We start from the raw sequence: 19864 nt of genomic DNA, 5'->3' as shown, positions 1-19864 counted from the left end.
TAAGAGCCTGCCTCCAGTCTACAGAGGGGAAATGGAGGCAAATCCATGAAGAGATATGGGCACAACTGGCTTCAGCAGATAAAGATGAGAATGGAGTTTCTGTAGAGAACCCTCACCAGGGCAAAGCAGGGCACGTATGACCGTCCTAGGGTATGCAGGCCCAGGAAGTTTAGTTTAGTTTTGTTTTGTTTTGGGATTCTGTCTATACAAACAACTGGATGCACTCAAAATCAGCATGTCAGCAACGTTCCGTCTGCCCCATCTCATGTCATGCTGAGGACAAAATACCACACCAGACCGCAAGAGTGATCTCCTTGCCAGATCATCCCCCTTGAATCAAGGACTGGCCATGGAGTCTCAGGACAGTCCCATATGCATGTGTTCCAGAGCTTCTCCTCCTCAAGGTATCCAGTCCACCTCACTGAGGTGTTAGGGCATCAGAGAGCACCCTGAAGGGGGAGGAACAGACTGGAGCCCTGTTGATACACTGCCCACCCAAGCCCATCTCAGGCCCAAAGGAGTACTTTACACATTTCCAGGCAGGCTCTCCAAAGTCCTGGGCCTCCTAAGGAACAGGGCCCACAACAGAAGTCCTTCTGGCTCAGCTCTAAGGGCATTTCCAGATAAAGGCATGATGAGGACCTTTCCACAGAACAGGAAGTCAGTCCATTTCATAAGCCCAACACTGAGTCAGAAAGTTCCTCCCACACTGCACTGTTACTGTTGCCACAGACTGTCACCAACTTGAAAGACAGGGTCCACCTTCTGCTGTTTTCAAACCCCCGTGCCTAGCACCAAGACAGACACTTACAATGTTGTCAAATAAATGTTAAAAATCCTACTTCAAGGCAAGTTTGATTTTCATTATACAGTAGAGCATCTTAGAGAAATGAATAGTGTCTTGAAATTAGGTTAGAGGGCTTAGTTCAGTCTCTGAGTTTCAGTCACCTCGTCTTAAAATGAAGGAGCTAGACCAGCAGATCCTTAAGGACCTTCCAACTTTAGATCCTATGACTTGAATATCTATGACTGGCCCTAATCAGGGAGGGATTACTGGCTTCCCAAAAAAGATGAGAGGGATTTAAACCAACAAACCTAGTCACCAAGGTTTAATATATGTAGGAAACTATTCATTCCACCATCAACTACAGGCTTGGAGTCAGGTGGTAAACGCACTAATCACTCTGTCAGTAAGTTGAGCCTGTGTTGCTCATTCCCAATAGAAGTACTTGTAGGGCTGGGGTGGAATTTTTTTGTTCCTGTTCCAAGGTATCTGAGTCCAAGTGATCGGGAGCACACGGTTTCTGAAACCCCAATGTGAGCCCTTGCTCTGGAGACCACAGAGTCTAATTATATTGAACAGAGAACAGCAAAAGTCACAAAGCCATTAATGGGAGGGTAAGGGGAAAATGAACACCCAGGGAGAAATTCAGTAGCTATTTTGAAAAACAGGAGATTTTGCTTCTTTGTCTCAATGACAAAGTAGCTGAGTCACCCAATCGCTCATGATCTCAGGGAACGCATTAGATTTGGTTGAGTCTGCACTCATCCAAAAAGTGGAATGGTATGATGGTCAGAGAAAGCCCAGAAGGTCTGGCTCTGAAAAAAAAAGTAGGGATTTTGGGGGAAGGGAAAAGAGGTGCAAGACATATTTTAGAGCTTACAAACTGAAGATGAAACCATAAAGAGCTGTCAACGAAGCAATGCCTAGTAATCCTGAACTCAGCCAAAGCTCAAATGCCAGAGATGCCCTGAGATCAGGACTTTGAAGGGAGAAGATCACTTAAAACTATTCTACGCACAGACAACAAGAGACTAAGCTGAAGAATTTCCTTATGAGGCTTGCTGAAGACCCAACACATCCCTCTTCTCCTCTTGTCGAAGTGTTTGAGCCCAGGTAAAGCACACAGCCTCTGAACACCATGACCTCATAGAAACCCAGGCACCCAGGAACTCCTGAGCCTGATGAGTATAACTCACAGCATGAGAGCCCTGCTGAAAGCCTGAGAGGACATTGAGGGGGTGTGAATACTGGAAATGCTGTCTTCTGTGAGAGTTAGACCAGCAAGGTCCTGAACAGCACATTTCCTGACCTCCTGCCTTCTTGCGAAAGCTCCAGAGAAACTGTAAATGAAGGATGAAGGAACCATCTCAGCTCATGGATGTCCTGAGTTCCCTTTCTCAAAGGATGGTGCAATGGTCAGGGAATACAATGGAGCTCAAGGTCCAACCTCTGCTAGGAAGACTCAACCCGTTTCTGATTGACTCTGATGTTTTTGAGGCAAGAGAGGCCAACAGAGTTTAAAGTCCTGGGAAATAAACCAATGATAACAGCTGATAATTCAGCTTCAAAGATTGGGTTAACTATTACCATGTGAAAATGTTGGCCATGCTTTGGAAATAGTTACATGGACAGACAGTGGAAATTGTCATTATTTTTACCAAGACCCTTAGGTCCACCCTGGAAATGAGGGCACAAATGTACAGAAGGTGTTGAGACATGGAACAAACACAGACTCTTCTAAGGTCACAAGATGAGTCAGTCACAGACAAGCAATTCATCTTTGCCTCAAAAAATTTTTCTACTTAGTGAATTTGGAAAGCTCAAAGACAGCTTTGGTGCAGATAAACAAACTTGTTCACAGTAGAGCAAGCTAGCAAGAGCTAGCTCACCCTGGCCCTGTGTCATTTTTCCCTCCCTGATTCTATAAAAAGCTCCCCCATAAATTCTAAAGCCCCATAAATTCCAGCCGAATGGATTATCAGACCAAATACTGGAAGCCTAGCTCTGTCTCAAATAGGAAGCAAAATTTGAATGTCAATGCTGCCCGTCACATCCCCTCAAACGCAGATCTTTCTCTTCTGCCAATCTCAGTCAGTTTCCCCAGACAACTCTAAGTAAGAGACAAAAGACCCCCTCCAGTGATACTTTGTTCTCTTTCAAGCTGAAGGTTGCTGCTTCTCATTGTCTAGAATGAGTCCCCTCCCGCAAGGCACCTCAGTCCCTCATGCAAGAGAGTCCAGCTACTTCATTTCCCAGACATGTTTAGACATGATAGAACCTCAAATGTGAAGTTGGCTTGGTACCAAGAAATAATAAGATAATAAATATGAAGTGCCTACTATAGCACCCACTCAGTAAATGTTGGCTTTTATTTGTCATTAGATAGGTTATTCAAAAAATATAAAATTTTTTTAATTGAAGAATTTCTTTCAAATTGAATTAAGAGCCTACCATGGTCCCGGCACTTGGGTAGGACCAATGGATAACAGCAAGATAAATATAATTTGACTTCTACCTTTAGGAGGTTTAGAATTTATATGGGAGAGAAGACACACACGCCAACATGGTACAGAGTCAAATCTGATATATAGTAAAGGAAAATATGAACAAAGTGCTGGAGGAGGGGAAATTCCTTTTGTCTGGTGAGGTGAAGCAGGCACCATAAGGTGGGGTCTGAAGAATGGGGGCAGCTTCTGCCATTCAATAAGGCAGGGCTGCCCTTCCAGAGGGAGGGAAGCACGTGAGGAAAGATCTGGAACAGGACAGGGCATCCCAGGTGCAGGGGTAGCTGGATAGAAAGAAAGATGAGAGGAGGACTAAAAGGGAAGCATGGAGATGGAGATAGGGACACAATCTTGATTGCTTTGAAGTCAGGAAATACCAGTGGGAGGGCTACAGGAGCTGTCTAGGTCTGAAGAAAACTGCTCAGACTAAAGCAATGGTCATGAAGAAACACGTGCAAGCCGACACAAATCTATGACAGTAAGACTCTGCCAGCACGGTGGGTATTTGGGAAGTGAAGAAGGCTTGGAATAGCCACCTCCCCTGAGAGTGAGGGCTGGCACAAGGCCACAGAGGGTGAGTGACATTGCTCTGCATGCCCCTTGTCTCTAGAAGGTGTGCGGTTTGTTTCTCTGTCATAAATCTTGCCCTGAATACTATCTGGAGACAGGGTTTTATTGGAGGACAGCTGCATCACTAATTTTAGGTTTGTGCTAGAGAAATAGGGCAGGTTTAATCTCCAGGGCAGGGAGGAGTCATAGTGACACAACGCTGGGCATCTGTTCCTACAGAGGCATTCAAGAATAACTGTCCCGGGGCTTGCTAGCATTTGGAGGCTGACACTCCGTAAAGCTATTCACGTCCCCTGACATGTCACTTCATCCCTGAAAGACCCCTTCAAACCCACAGGTTCTGGCATCCAAGTCAAGTTGAGTAGAACTCATTGGGGTACAACTTAGTTACTATTTGGGAAACGGAGTTCATGTGAGAAGGTGAGTAGTGGTAGAAACTTCCCATCTGCATGTTCGCCTCTAGCTTTGCTGCCAGATCTGAAGCAGGCAGTCAAGTACCCAACAGCATTTATATTCATAACGAGGAACAATATTAAAGCACCTTAAAGCTTCCAAGATTTTTGGCACAGTATTTCTTAATGCCCCCAACAAACCTAAGAGGTAGGACTTGATATTCACACTTTGAGAAATGTAACAGTTTAGTTAAGAAAGGATAAATGACTCGCCAAGGAATCAGCTAGAAAGAGGGGGACAAGGCGGGTCTTCTGATTTTAGCACCTTTGCTCTTGTCTTGCTGCTGGAGGCTGGGGGTAAGGCAGAAAACAAGGCAGCTTTGAGAAAGAATTCAAAAGCAGAGGGAACAGACATTTATTTTGCCTTTGGGAGGAAAGAGCCATACGATGGAGGAGAAAGACTCCCCCTATCATTAAGCAAATTGGTCCATGAGTATGTGCGTTTAGATGAAACACACATTTAGGTAACAGAAATTTAAACAAAGTTTAACTGCTTGTGATTGTCTTATATATGGTGGTTTAGAAATCAACTGCTGGACATAGACTGCGTAAAGTACTCCGGTGGTGGTTTAAGAGCTAAGGCTCATGTATCAGACAGGGTTTAAATTCCAGCTCTTTCACTTAAATCCCAGCATGTTACTTAACTTCTTTCAGCTTCAATTTTTTTTTTCCCTGTAAAATTGGGGAGAGTAATAGCACCTGCCTCGCAGAAGAGAGGAGAGGATCAAATGAGATAATGCATGCTAAGAGCTTAGCATGGGGCAGAGCACATAATAAATGCCATGGCAATGACAGCTCTATCGAAATGGTTGGTGGAAAAGCCTCTCCCCGATGGAGGTTTGGTTTTAATTTGGCATTTGGATCAAGAAGGGGAATCATCTTGTCTAACTTTTACAGAATAGACCAGAAATGCAGAAATATGCCCGAGGTCCCTGAAGAGTCATTTTGTCATCAGAAACATCCACCCCTGTTTATCCCTGGGGTTACTCTCCACGAGAAAAAAAGCAATAGAGATGGCAACTAGCAAGAGTCTCTGAGAAGGGGGCTTCTGTGCTTTGTTGCTTACTCCCCCTAGCTCAATCTGAATAGGGAAGACAATAAAAGCTATCAGGATTCCAGAAGTGAAGGGCCTAGTGCCAAGGTAAGCTGGGAAGGGCTTGCCTAGAGGAGCTCTCCAAACAACATGGTACCCGAGTGAGTACTGTGTGATACTGGTATGTGGATGGGCCCAGGAGACATCACTAGATTTTCACATGATGTAGGGTAGGCAACCAAACATTCCTGAGCTGCCAAAGAGATACATGGAGACAACAGCAGATTAGAAGAGTCCTGGTGAGTAAGGCAAAAAGATATGGCTCATGGATTGCTGACCAAAGGACACGTTAAGACTGCATATGTCAGCAGCAAAGGCCTACACACCACGATCAAAACAGAAATATCCAAATCAAACATATTCAAATTGAATAATGGAAGTTTAAGAGGGAAATAAAATATAATTACAGAAAAACCAAGAAAGTTAATTTCTTTGGTCACTGAGCTTGTGACTCTGAAGTTTTATACTTAACTAAATGAGGATCCCTTGACAGAATGTAGCGGAATCCCATTTTGCAATACATTTGCACTTCAGAGAAGAGATTTCTCAAATGAGGCACATGCAACACCGACTCCCCAAAAAAAAGGTGGTCTGCAAACAAAAATAGTTCCCTAACCAAATTAGTTTTGGAAAAGGGTATATACTACATACCCATCTTGAATATTCTGAATGTGTGTTAGCTTTATGAAGGCTTTGAGAAGTCTTACAGTAAAGAAATATACCTAACTTTGTTTAACCCAGTACTTCTCAATATATTTGATGAGAAATTTTTTTTTTTTTTAACCAAGATATAATGTTTTTCACTCTAGGAAATGCTGGTATAGAGAGCTGCAGGTGAGAATGGATGATAATGGCATTATTGTGGTGACCCAAGAGAAAAATAATCAGGTGGAAGACGAGCTGACGATTGATGCTGGGATGCAGAAAATCTCATGGCTGATCATGGAAATGCTACTTTGCCAAATGACCCCATGTATCTTGGAAACTGGCTGAATTTTTTCTAATATTCTTTCAAGGTCCTCGCTGAGTCACTCCCATAAATGATGGATCTTATTGGTTCCAAATATCTCTAAAGCCTGCGTCTCTGACCATCTCCCTTTTTTTAAGTTTGTGATTCAATTCTCTCCACTCCAGGAGGCAGGGCCAGGGAGAATAGCTGAGTTTCACTTTCCAATCATAAAAACACATCTCAAAACTAGCACACAATCAGAATTTCATATCAGAAATTTAGGAACCCTGAGAGCATCACCTTTCCCTATCATGTCTGAACTGTCTTTTAAGGGCTGTACTCACTATGGTAGAGTCTGTGATTAAAAGAGATACCTGAAGGCTTCAGGCAAAAAACAAGGGCTTTTGAGTCAGACAGATCTGGCTGGATTCAAATCCCAACTCTGCCTTTTTCTAGCATTGTGACCTTGGATAAGACTCTCTCCACATCTGAGTTCCCTCATCTGAAAATGAAGATGATATTATATCCATTCAGGTTGTTGTGACAATCTGAGGAAATGATGCATGGGTGGGGAGGGATGCAAGTTGAGACAGGATAAAATCATAGTACCATATCTACAAGGGGGAAGTCATTGCTCAGTGAACTGGAAGCACCAAGAGAATATCTATGAGACCCTTCCCATATCTCTATCTACTACAAAGAAGACAAAAGTACTAAAAATTGCTCTGTACCTGATTACTCGGGTGCGCTTCTGGGTATAAGGGGTGATGACCTTGAGAAGCAGTTCCATCGCTCCATTAATTCCCAGCATGGCTCCTGTGGTGACTGAGAAAGACAAAAGCACACTAGTTATTGACCCATCTGAACCAAGCATTATTTTCAGCATTACAGAATGAGCCTAAAAGATAGGGGAGATCCATCACCTTTCTTACCAAAGGCAACTTAAAAGCAGAGAAATTCTATGGTCTTTTATCCCTGGCTTGGAAGTTAAAGATTATCCGAAAAGCACACATTATCTTCCCACACTATCTCTTTCTCAAAAGGGTCCCAAGCCATGAAATTATGTTTTTCATTTTCTGGTGGCCCATTGCCCTACTCCTTTGTATAGTCAATCAGAATAGCCAAGGCAATTGCCGAGCAGATTTTTTCTGTAAGCAGATCTTTGGGTTTCTGGCAACTACTTAAGTTCAAGCTGTTTCACCCACCACCGACTTCCTATATGATACATACGTGTGCGTGCGCACGCGCACACACGCATGCGCACACGCGCGCGCGCACACACACACACACACACACACACACACAGCCAGTATCTTAAAAAACACTTTCTTAGATGTATTTTGCTGTTTGGAGACTTCACAATGAAGAAAAGTCGTAAGTGGATGGGATAAGTTTCAATCCAACTTGGATTGACTTCTTTAAAACTTCAAGAAGCAACCTAATAAAGAAGATAGTGCCCTTTTTGTTCCACCCCGGTTCCAAGTTCCCCTACAACTTTTGCACTCAGATCGCCCATCACTAAAAGGCTAAGGCTTGACTATACCTCTATTCATTAGAATGGCAAAGGAAGAATCAGTTGGTCCTGCTCAGAGGTAACTACCAGAAATTGTTGCCTTTTTGCCCAATTGGATGGCTATAAAAACAGAGTGATAGATCTGAATAATAGAAAGAGACCAAAAGGGGTAGCTGGTCATCCTGGTAGCTTCAGATAAGTACTTTGGATACAAAACCTCTCATCTCTGATGATGCCCCAGCCACTCTGCAATATTCCCAGCACCTCACTCCACTCAGCTCACTTTAAGAAGAGCTCTGATCACGTCAAAAATAAGAGGAACCCACAGGATACAAAATGGAATCTTGGCCCGAGGCAAAACTTTCAGTGGGAGAAGGAAAGAAGTTTATCTTCCAAGGTGTGACTCTTTTTCCTTTCCTTCACTGTACTGTTGTAGTAAAACAGAGACCTATGAATGCCTTGTGCTTTGTACCAGCTTTGTTCCAGGAAATATGAGTGGAAACAAGGGGGTCAGGGAGAAGCAAAGAGATAAAAACAAGGGAGGCTTATACTGGCTTGCTCCAAGCCTCAGGAAAGGAGGAAAAATGGAAAACTGGAGTCTCTAATATAGTTCAGCTCAGTAAAGTCCACCAGAGAGAGACTGAGGCTGATGTCTTAGTTATCACCAGGAGTGCGTGTTCCTGGAATATCCTCTATGCGTTCGTCCCTCCTGAGGCTAGTACAGGCAGTCATTGAATGGATCAAAATTCAAGAATTTGGCATCCTAGTTCTGCCCATCAATCTTCCCTTCCCATGGCTACTAACTCAGTCCTTACTTCTAAATTGGCAAAACATGCTGGAGTAAACTCCTGGCAAATAATTCAGCAAAATTCTAGTATTAAGTAGAGTTAGAGAGGAAATAGTTTTAAGAGCATGAATTCTAGCATGGGAGACTTTAGACTTGGAACTGAAAGAGGATAACAATAAAAAGTCCTCACTAAGTTCTTCCATGCTGGATCCCTGCCCAAGGTTAGACCTCTGGCAGCTCTATAAGCAACCTCACCGGCCATCTGAGAGCTGCCGAATGGTTCGCTGGCTGTCACAGACCCATTATGGTTCCAGCCAATTCCTTCTGCAGATAGGAGCTGTTTAGAAAACTTGCTGGAACATTCAACAGTGGCTAACAATTCACCAAAGCGACAGCAACCCATGGGCTTCATGAACTCCTCTTGCCTCTCATCAGTAAAGTCAATGTGTAGAGAGTGATCGTATTTTTTTTAATTTTTTTTTTTTTTGTGGTACACGGGCCTCTCACTGTTGTGGCCTCTCCTGTTGTGGAGCACAGGCTCCGGACGCGCAGGCTCAGCGGCCACGGCTCACGGGCCCAGCTGCTCCGCGGCACGTGGGATCCTCCCGGACCAGGGCACGAACCCATGTCCCCTGCATGGGCAGGCGGACTCTCAACCACTGCGCCACCAGGGAAGCCCTTTTTTTAATATCTTATGAAACAGTTCATACAATAAATGTTGTCTTAGAATAGGAGACACATGGCCACCTCCTCATACCCAGAGGCAAATCTCAGCATTTTTCAGAGCTCCCTGCTGAAGGAATTCTTCAAGATCTCTATAATCAATATATATAATGAGAGTAAGTTATTCATCTTAACTATTCTTTACGAAACCAAAATAAGATACTTCAAATCTCGTGCTGCTGGCAAGCTCCAAATGGGGGTGACACACCTTCTGCCTCCTCATTAATAAGAGTTGTCCTTTATACAAAGCCACAACTTCTCACTTAGATTTTCCTTTATTAGAGATGGGTTTGGACAGATTCTTTCAGCCTCTCTCAAATATTCTCTGGTTTTCTGCTCAACATACATGAGTGTGAGTGGAGATTCTGTCTGTGAACACGGAGTCAAGCATCTGTCTCATTATTCCCTAGAAATACTTTCTTTTGATGGGTCTTCCATGCTTACTCATGGAGTTAACCAATGAAATATGTCCCTAATATTTTGTTAGTTCTGAGGACAGTTACGGAAGAAGGTCACCACCTGTTTACTCCCCTTATGTGTGTGATTCCTATTATTTCAAAGGACTGAGGGAAAAGATTAGAGCAGAGAAGAAAAACTAACACTTACTTAGCAACTATTATGTGACGAACTTACCCGTGAACATGATCTTACTTATCCCAACCACCAAGTCTATGAGCTCTTATTACAACTGTAATTTTACAAAGGAAGAAGCTGAGGTTAAACAGGTTAAGTGCACACATCATATGACTCTTAAGAAATGAAGTCAAAGTCAAGCCCAGGTCTTCTTGGCTCTAAGCTCATGTTCTTTCCTCTAGAGAGTATTACATCTAAATTGTTGTCACTTTTGTTCTGCAGGAAAGGGGCTTCGAAAGGAGAAATAAAAGTCTGTGTTCTTTACACTGAAATAGGTGGTACAGAATATAATCTATTAAAAACTGTATCTGTGTGGAGAGTAGAATAAACATGAATTTTGCAGTTAGAAACTTAGCCCTCATGACTTATCTGTATGAACTCAAGCAATTTCTTCATTCTTCTAAGCTTCACTTTCTTTTTTCTTAGCTATGAAATGCTGAGACTACATACAGGATGGTTATGATTATCAGAAATAATTCAAATCAGGAGATGGCAAATAACATCAACCCATGTGCCATGATATATCAAGTTACCTGAAAGACTATGTTGAGAAGCATTGGGACATAAACTTTGGTAAAGGATGTCATGAGCAATGAGTGACTTCAGGAACATAGTGGAGGGACTTGTGATGTGAGGGTCGCTCTTGACAGCTGTAACACATTGCTCTGTGCCTTGGATATAAGGACTGAATAAAGTCTGCCTTCCCCTGCCACAGGTCTTTTTCACCTTGTAGTACTGACAGAGAGACGCAGAGTGCTAAAATGTTTTAGCTCCCAAGGGAAAACAATATGGATATCTCACTTCAAGCACCAGCTCAAGAGTTCTCCAAGGCTGAGAAGGAGATGAAGAAATAACTTCTCACCTCTACGGTCTCTAGAACATGAGGCTCCTCCTGGTTTATTTATCTTGTTGGGACTACATTTGTCCTCCACCCATGCCCTCCTTCCAACCACACCCCCAAATGGTTTCCAGGTGTCCCAGCCCAGATCTGGAAGCCACCCCCAGAGAGCCACAATTGAGTTGCTTACCACTAAAGGCAAAGACACGCAGAGCCCAGAGACAGTGGAGAAGGTTCTGGCTGTGAGACAGGTTTTTCCTCGCCAGAATCAATGTCACATCAAGTGCTTCAAATTCCAGTGCCTTCTGTCCAAACTTTTTATCTATGAACACAGATCAATCCATCTTAGTTGTGTTTCACATTAATTCTGAAGGTTGTATAATGTGTGGGGGAGAGGAAGGCAAAGATGGTGGAGTGAAGATTATCATGGCCAATGAGACTTTTCGGGTCTAGTAGAAAATGCTACTATGTATGTCCCCATCGGAGCCAGGTGACTCAAAAGAGCTAATGGAGGGTATACATATGGTCCATTATTCTTCAAGTAATATTTACATGAAGTCTTGTGGGTTGTATGACTTGCACCCCCTATATGTAAAAATGTTTCTGGTTGTCCTCAAACATGAGCTACAGTTTAGCTGGGTATAAATTTCTTCCTTTAAGACAGTTCCAGAAGTAAGGATACTTAAGTTACATAACATTCAAATGCATTGTGTGAACCTTGATTGGATCCTTCTCTGAACATGTCTGTAAAAGGCATGCTGGGAACATTTGAAGAAACTGGAATGAATATAAATATGTGTGCATTGTTAATTTTGTTAGATTTATGACTATGGTATTATGATTATATAGGAAAACGTCTCTTTTCAAAGAAATGCACACAAAAGTATTTAGGAGTAATGTTATCTCTAATTTTCCTTAGAATATTTCAAATAAATAGGTTAAGGAAATATGGCAAAATGTTAACAATGTTTAGAGCTAAGTGATAGGTATAGAAGAGGTCATCTTTCTATATGGTAGAGAACTTTATAATAAAACATGAAAACATAATTTCAGAAAATAAAATTTTCTCCCCAAATTTCTCTAAATTGTTGGTCCAAATAACCTGATATTCAGTGTTGTGGGTTAGTCATTATTATTTTAATAATTACTAATAATTATTAATAATATTTAATAATTAGTAATAAGCATAAAAAATAAAGGGAAAAATATTTTTTAATTCTATGCTCCTGGCTCCCACTAGGGATAATATGTGACTGTGCCACCTGTCACATTTGTTTGTTTCCTTTCCAAAGTGCAATGCCCAAATCACCATGTTTGTTTTTGCAAGAATACAGTCCCTACCAGATTCATAGCAGGTGGAAATAAGTAAAACAGAGACAACATCCTAAACCTCATTTACCAATATTTATCTCTGGACCAAAAGACACCAAAAGGCAAAGAGACTGTGACTGAACTCATATGACCCGTTTCCTTTATCAGAAAAGAAAGATACCTATCTGGCTCCATTCATGAGCAGCCAATCTCGTTTCTGTTCTGTTCAGGTCAGCCCCTGACAGCTTGAATGTCAATATCACGGACTACCATCTTTAATGGCAGAAGGTGTAATTATGACAATATCAAGGTCCATAACTTGAAAATCACTGCCCCGGTGCATCACTCATCTCTCTTTCTCCTATGAAACCTACATGACTCTTGTCCATCAAGCTTCTGGCGCCACACTCTAAGCAGGCAACATACAACCTTGCTTAATCCTTACAGCAACCCAAGAATTATGTACTGAGACCCATTTTGTAGATGAGAGCCCAATGGTAACTTGCCCAAGGTCACACTGCTAATAAATGTCAAAGCCAGGCCTAAAACCCAGATCTGACTTCCCAGCCTCTGCCATTTACTACCAGGGTGTATATCATGTCTTTTCTGTCTGTTTTTGGAGTTCACTTGGCCCACTCTTTGTTTTGCTGACTTCTTCTTATCTTTCAAGTTTGGGCTCCAATGTCACCTCTCTCTGTCCACATCATCTTAGAGGAACATCACCTTTTCTTTTCCTTCCAGTTATTATCTAGTTAATTATCATTGTCTGCTATTATCTAGTTAATCTAGTTAATTATTCTGCCCTTCCCCACTTGAATGTAAGTCCCATGCGAAGAGGCCCCTTATCTGTCTGTGTGACAGTGATGTTCCCAGTGTCTAGAACAGTGCACAGCCCTGGGAGACATGGAGTAAAAATCTGTTGAATAGTCAACAGATATTCAATGAATATTGGTTCTACTGGTTTTGTCTGGAACATGCTCATGCAGGTGCTGGCTGATGCCTGGGTCTCAATCATTATCTGTGAAATGTAGAATGGACTCAAATCACAGCTCCAAACATTGAAAGGAAAGAGTATCCCAGAGCCCTGTGCCCTCAGCTGCTGCTGCCTGCACTGAGCATCAAAGATCCAACTTTTGGAGGACCTGAGCTTCTCAACTGTGATTTATGTAAGACTGCACACAATCGGAGCTTAACTGTTAGGACTAATTTGCAACGTTTACATGCATCCTGAGTGCCCAGGCTTTTTCAAATGTGCTCCAAAATTTTCTAGGGTTGTAGGGAGATGTTTCAGTCTTCTACGAGGAAAGAGAAATGGATGTGCGGCATAAGTGGAAAGAATTCTAGACCCCCATCTTCTCTTCAACCAAGGAAGCTCCACTTCTATGTGACATATTGTAGTGAGTTGAAAACCGTGCCCCAAAATTCATGTCTGCCTGGAACCTCAGAATGTTATCATATTTGGAAATACAGTCTTTGCAGACTTAATTACTTAAGATAAGATCATACAGATTTGGATGGGCCCTCAATCCAATGGCCAATATCCTTATAAGAGGAGAGGACACAAAGAAAGACCCAAGAGTAGAAGGCCATGTGAAGATGGATGCAGAAATTGGAGTGATGTGTCTATAAGCCAAGAAACACCAAGGATTGCTGGAAATTACCAGAATCTAGGAGAGAGGCATGTAAGAGATTCTCCCTCAGAGCCTCCAGAAGGAACCAATCTTGCTAACCTCTTAATTTCAGACTTTTGGCCTCCAGAACTGTGAGAAAATAAATTTCTGTTGTTTTAAGCCACCCAGTTTGTAGTAATTCGTTACGGCAGCCCTAGGAAATTAATGCATTTACATAACGAACCTCCATATAAGATGTTATTTGAAGAAATGTTCCATTTATTTTTAAAGTGATTGAAAACCTCCTTGGAGTATCTCCCCTCTGTCCCCCATATGCCTCATGCCCCATGTAGTCCATGCCTGCTCTGGGTCCTGTCCTAAGCACCTAAGTACCTTGGATTTGCTGACATCTACGAACCTCTCCTGGACCCTCACCTTCCAGGTGAGGCTGGGGCTGGTCCTGCCATCACCACCAAGGTGTCTATACCTCCCTGTTGCTCCTCCCTGTACTCCCCCACAAAAGCTTCCCAAATTGCTCTCATGATAACATCCCCAGATGCCCTTTCAGTCATCTTTGGGTCCCAGGGGTATGGGTACCTCGTAGGCCAACTTTGGCCAGCAGCCGGAAGAGCGGCAAGAGGATATCATAGTCTGGAGAAGCCGTCCTGGCTGTGTCCACCAGGGTCTGCAGAAGGGCTTCGCTACCACCCTTGTTGATCACGTAGCAAATCCTCCGGTCTGTGCCTGAGAGGGAAAGCAGAGGAGCGCTGAGCCTCAAATAACTACCCTCATTTCCTTGGAACAGAAAGCAGACCCCACAGCTAGAGACAGAACAAGGATTGGTTCATTTCACCCCAGAAACGAAAACTGTGGAGTTCTTGAAGCAACTTGTGTAAAGTTGTGCTATTAGGTAAGGGCCAGGGTTGTGGGGTGGGGGTGGGGTGTGAAATGGAGAAATAATGGAATATTTCAGAACTTGCAGCAGCTGTAATAAGCGGAGCCTAAAATCTACTTTCCTGAGAATCTATTAAGTCTCAGTGTATCTGTGCACTTGTGTTGCATGTATAGAAATATGCATATAGGCTTATGTATAATCATATACTTAATTAAAGAGGGATCAGTATCCGCTCAGCTATACGTTTCAATCATCTACAAGAGGGTTTGGTTTGATAGCTTATCTGGAATAATTTCATGGATGGTGTTAATGATTATTTGGTGCTGACCTTCAGTAACAGATGTGCGGTAAATATGGAAACAACCAGAATAATCCCTTGAGACACAAACATCTAATCATACGTCTAGGGAGTTTGAAGAGTGTCTGGGGCTAGGGTGAGGTTTATTGGTCTTTCTACCTAAGAATAGTTTTAAACATCTTGCCCCAGGACAAGCTCAAAAGCAGTGATTACATTTCAACTTGGAAGGGGACCCACGTGACTCTCTATGCATTTGGACAAAGGTGGCCAACAGGGTGGGAGATTATTAGCAAAGAAGACCCTCTGATTTTTCATCCTCTACTAAAGGGGCAATAATCAGTACCTATTTCAGAAGGACAACTCCAAGGTTTCATTCTAAGAGTTCCAGACACCACTGGACAAATTGAAGGCAGAACTACCACAGAGGACAAGTGGTCTTCACCTACAGAGGGTACCTCGTGCAGAAGAAGGGAAGCCACCCCGCCACTGGAGGGCAGCACAGCCTATAGAAAAACCTCAGTATGAGTGGACCCTTCCTCCTGAATCTGTAATCTGAGGGTTTGTGGCTTTGGAGCGACATTCACTTTGGTATTGTCTGTTTGGTGATAATACGTCTTTCTAATGCAATGTGACTGGCTACATAGAAGTGAAAACTGAGTAAATGTTGGAATGTCCAAGAAGCTGTGTTTTCCAAGACCCTCACATGGAAATGAGCTAATAGAGGCGTGCCCCAGTTAACTCAGTTGATGCCAATATAGTCACCTCTGTCATCTTATCTCTGAAAATGTAGTGGCTGACCACTCTGCTAAGTCCAGCTCCTGCCTCATCTTCCTGTCTCCACTGGACATATGAAGGGAGCTGCCAATACCTGGCTCTCTAAATGGGCCACGATGAGGGAAGCAGGGGAGGCAACAGGTCGAATTGCTGAGGGCTGGAGGTCCTTGTCCCCAGAAATGAAGTATCATAGAATCACCACCAAGAGTCTAATTCCCTCCTAAGTTTGGATCACCATAGGGTGAGTGACAAGACTGAAAAGCCCAAAGTACAACCATCCCATGGTGATTCTGTCTCTCACAGAAAACTTGAGCTGGAGCAAACCCCCAAGCTACACAGGTCCCTGGGAGACACCACAGCTGCATGCCTCCATGTCCACCATACAAGGGATGAGGGCATGGCTTACTCACCAACGGAAAGCAGATCTCCGAGGACCTGGAGGATGGTCAGGGTGGACTCCCTGTCAGAGGAGCTCTGCAATGAAAGCACAGGCAGCCATTTTTAAGAAGGAAGGTGAGGGTGCAGCCACTATGGAGAACAGTATGGAGGTTCCTTAACGTTACCATATGATCCAGCGATCCCACTCCTGGGCATATATCCAGAAAAGATGAAAACTCTAATTTGAAAAGATACATGCACCTGAATGTTCATTACAGCACTATTTACAATAGCCAGGACATGGAAGCAACCTAAATGTCCAGATGAATGGATAAGGAAGATGTGGTACATATATACAATGGAATATTACTCAGCCATAAAAAAGAATGAAATAATGCCATTTGCAGCAACATGGATGGGCCTAGAGATTATCATGCTAAGTGAAGTAAGTCTGACAGAGAAAGAAATATATCATATGATATAACTTATATCTAAGTTATATCATAAAATCTAAAAAAAATTATTCAAGTGAACTTATTTACAAAACAGAAATAGACTCGCAGACATAGAAAACAAACTTATGGTTACCAAAGGGGAAAGGTGGGGGGGAAAGATAAATTGGGAGTTTGGGACTGACATGTAAACACTACTATATATAAAATAGGTAATCAACAAGGACCAACTGTATAACACACGGAACTGTACTTAATATTCTATAATAACCTAAATGGGAAAAGAATTTGAAAAAGAATAGATACATGTATATGTATAACTGAATCACTTTGCTGTACACCTGAAACTAACACAACATTGTAAATCAACTATACTCCAATATAAAATAAAAATTAAAAAAAAGAAGGAAGGCAAAAGAAAGGAGGTGGCATGGTCAGGGTACACATGGGAATGGCAGGGCTGTGTTTCCTTTTACTGAGAAAGACTTCCTGCCATAGGAGATGGTTGAAGGGTTGTTCCTTAAATAATGACTATGAGGGGACTCACTGAGTTAAGGTCTCAGGGGTTCTGCCACCATATTTAGACTTCAGGATCCTTCTTTGAGGACCCATTGTTTTAGTAACATCAGCAAGATGGGCAAGAGAATAAACATTGATAATTTATGCAGAAACAGCAAATGAAAGGGGCTTTGTGGGCCAAGTTAGCATAGTTCTCACTTATTTCAGGAGGCTTGGACTATTAGATGCAGGGCAAACAGCAGAAACCAAAACCCACTAAAATGTTCCGATGGAAAGAATTCCCTGACTGACAAGGATGAATTTTTATTTTCTCAAGAGACACCTAGGGTAGCACCAAATCACATGATATAGATGCTCTATGGGATGCTTGCAACGCTTGATACTCTCTACCCTTTGTTATACACAAGAGGACGCTGAGATTCAGAGGGAGGGAGGATTATTCAAATCTTCTGTGGTGACCCACAGAGAAAACCCCAAAGTTACAGCCCAGGTTCCCAAAAAATCATGCCAGTGTTTGTTGTGCTGTAATATGCTAATTTTCTAGATCACAAGAACTTATTTATCTACTAGTTGCAAGTTTGTACCCATAAATAACACCTCTCCAAATCCCCTACTCCAGCCCCTGGTAACCATCATTCTACTCTGTTTTTGCAAGTTCAGCTTTTTTAGATTTCATGTATCAGTAATATCATATAGTATTCATCTTTATCTGACTTATCTCACTGCACCTAATGCCTTCAGGATCCATCGGTGTTGTTGCAAATGGCAGGATATGCTTTTTATCATGGCTGGATAATATTCCATTGTATGTATATGCATCTTCGTTACCCCTTCATCTGTTGAGTGCACTTAGGTTGCTTCCATATCTTGGCTATTATGAAAAATGCTGTGGTGAACATGGGTGTGCAGAATTCTCTTCCAGACACTGCTTTCAATTCCTTTGTATATATAGCCAGGAGTCCTACCTTACACCACTCACAAAAATTAACTTGAAATAGATCAAAGGATTTTTTTTTTTTTTTTTTTTTTTTAGTTTTGGGTCCCACTGCATGTGGGATCCTAGTTCCCCAACCAGGGATCGAACCCACAGCCCCTGCATTGGAAGTGTAAAATCTTAACCACTGGACCTCAAGGGAAGTCCCAGATCAAAGATTTAAATCTAAGACTTGAAACCATAAAACTCCTAGAAGGGAGGAGACCTTCAAGATGGTGGAGAAGTAAGATGTGGAGATCACCTTCCTCCCCACAAATACATCAGAAATACGTCTACATGTGGAACAACTCCTACAGAACACCTACTGAATGCTGGCAGAAGACCTCACTTCACAAAAGGCAAGAGACTCCCCACGTACCTAGGTAGGGAAAAAGAAAAAAGAATAAACAGAGACAAAAGGATAGGGACGGGACCTGCACCAGTGGGAGGGAGCTGTGAAGGAGGAAAGGTTTCCACACACTAGGAAGCCCCTTCGCGGGTGGAGACTGCAGGTGGCGGAAGGGGAAGCTTCGGAGCCGCGGAGGAGAGCGCAGCAATAGGGGCGCAGAGGGCAAAGCGAAGAGATTCCCGCACAGAGGATCAGGGCCGGCCGGCACTCACCAGCCCGAGAGGCTTGTCTGCTCACCTGCCAGGGCGGACGGGGCCTGGGAGCTGAGGCTCGGGCTTCGGAGGTCAGACCCCAAGAAGAGGACTGGGGTTGGCTGCGTGAACACAGCCTGAAGGGGGCTAGTGCACCACAGAAAACTGGGAGGGAGTCCGGGAAAAAGTCTGGAACTGCCTAAGAGGCAAGAGACCATTGTTTCATGGTGTGAAAGGAGAGGGGATTCAGAGCACTGCCTAAACAAACTCCAGAGATGGACGTGAGCTGAGGCTTTCAGCACGGACCCCAGAGACGGGCATGAAATGCTAAGGCTGCTACTGCAGCCACCAAGAAGCCTGTGTGTGAGCACAGGTCACTATCCACACCTCTCCTCCCAGGAACCTGTGCAGCCCACCACTGCCAGGGTTCCGTAATCCAGGGACAACTTCCCCGGGAGAATACACAGCGCGCCTCAGGCTATTGCAATGTTATGCCGGCCTCTGCCATCACAGGCTCACCCCACATTCGTACCCCTTCCTCCCCCCGGCCTGAGTGAGCCAGAACCCCCTAATTGGCTGCTACTTTAACCCCATCCTGTCTGAGTGAAGAATAGATGCCGTCACGCGACCTACAAGTAGGGGCCAGGCCAAATCCAAAGCTGAACCCCAGGAGCTGTGCGAACAAAGAGAAAGGGAAATCTCTCCCAGCAGCCTTAGGAGCCGAGGGTTAAATCCCCACAATCAACTTGATGTACCCTTCATCTCTAGAATACCTGAAGAGACAATGTATCATCCCAAAATTGAGGTGGTGGACTTTGGGAGCAACTGTAGACTTGGGGTTTGCTTTCTGCATCTAATTTGATTTTGGTTTTATGTTTATCTTAGTTTAGTATTTAGAGTTTATTATCATTGGTAGATTTGTTTATTGATTTCTTTGCTCTCTTATTTTTTTATATAGATATATATTGGTTTTTCCTTTTTCTATTTTTGTGAGTGTGTATGTGTATCCTTCTTTCTGTGATTTTGCCTGTATAGCTTTGCTTTTACCATTTGTCCTAGGGTTTTGTCTGTCCATTTTTTTTTTAGTACAGTTTTTGGCACTTATTATCATTGGTGGATTTGTTTTTTGCTTCGGTTGCTCTTTTCTTTCTTTACTTTTTCATTAATTTTTAAGTTTTTAATTTTTAATAATTTTTAATTTCAATAAC

At 42.9% G+C, this 19864-nt stretch overlaps 1 protein-coding gene across 2 annotated transcripts in view; it reads right to left on the bottom strand.

Annotated features, from left to right (window-relative positions):
- Positions 1 to 19864, bottom strand: part of AGBL1 (AGBL carboxypeptidase 1) — a 783161-nt gene that overhangs the window by 698805 nt on the left and 64492 nt on the right. For both annotated transcript variants that reach the window (XM_067696096.1, XM_067696105.1), the window contains exons 2-5: positions 16145 to 16208; positions 14365 to 14511; positions 11037 to 11168; positions 7084 to 7177 (exon numbers count right to left, since the gene is read on the bottom strand). In XM_067696096.1, coding sequence (XP_067552197.1) covers positions 7084 to 7177; positions 11037 to 11168; positions 14365 to 14511; positions 16145 to 16208 — 437 coding nt within the window. The remainder of the gene's footprint in view (positions 1 to 7083; positions 7178 to 11036; positions 11169 to 14364; positions 14512 to 16144; positions 16209 to 19864) is intronic.

Source organism: Pseudorca crassidens, chromosome 1 (genome assembly GCF_039906515.1).
Source record: "Pseudorca crassidens isolate mPseCra1 chromosome 1, mPseCra1.hap1, whole genome shotgun sequence".
Classification (NCBI taxonomy): domain Eukaryota; kingdom Metazoa; phylum Chordata; class Mammalia; order Artiodactyla; family Delphinidae; genus Pseudorca; species Pseudorca crassidens.
This window is presented reverse-complemented; position numbering and strand designations above follow the sequence as displayed.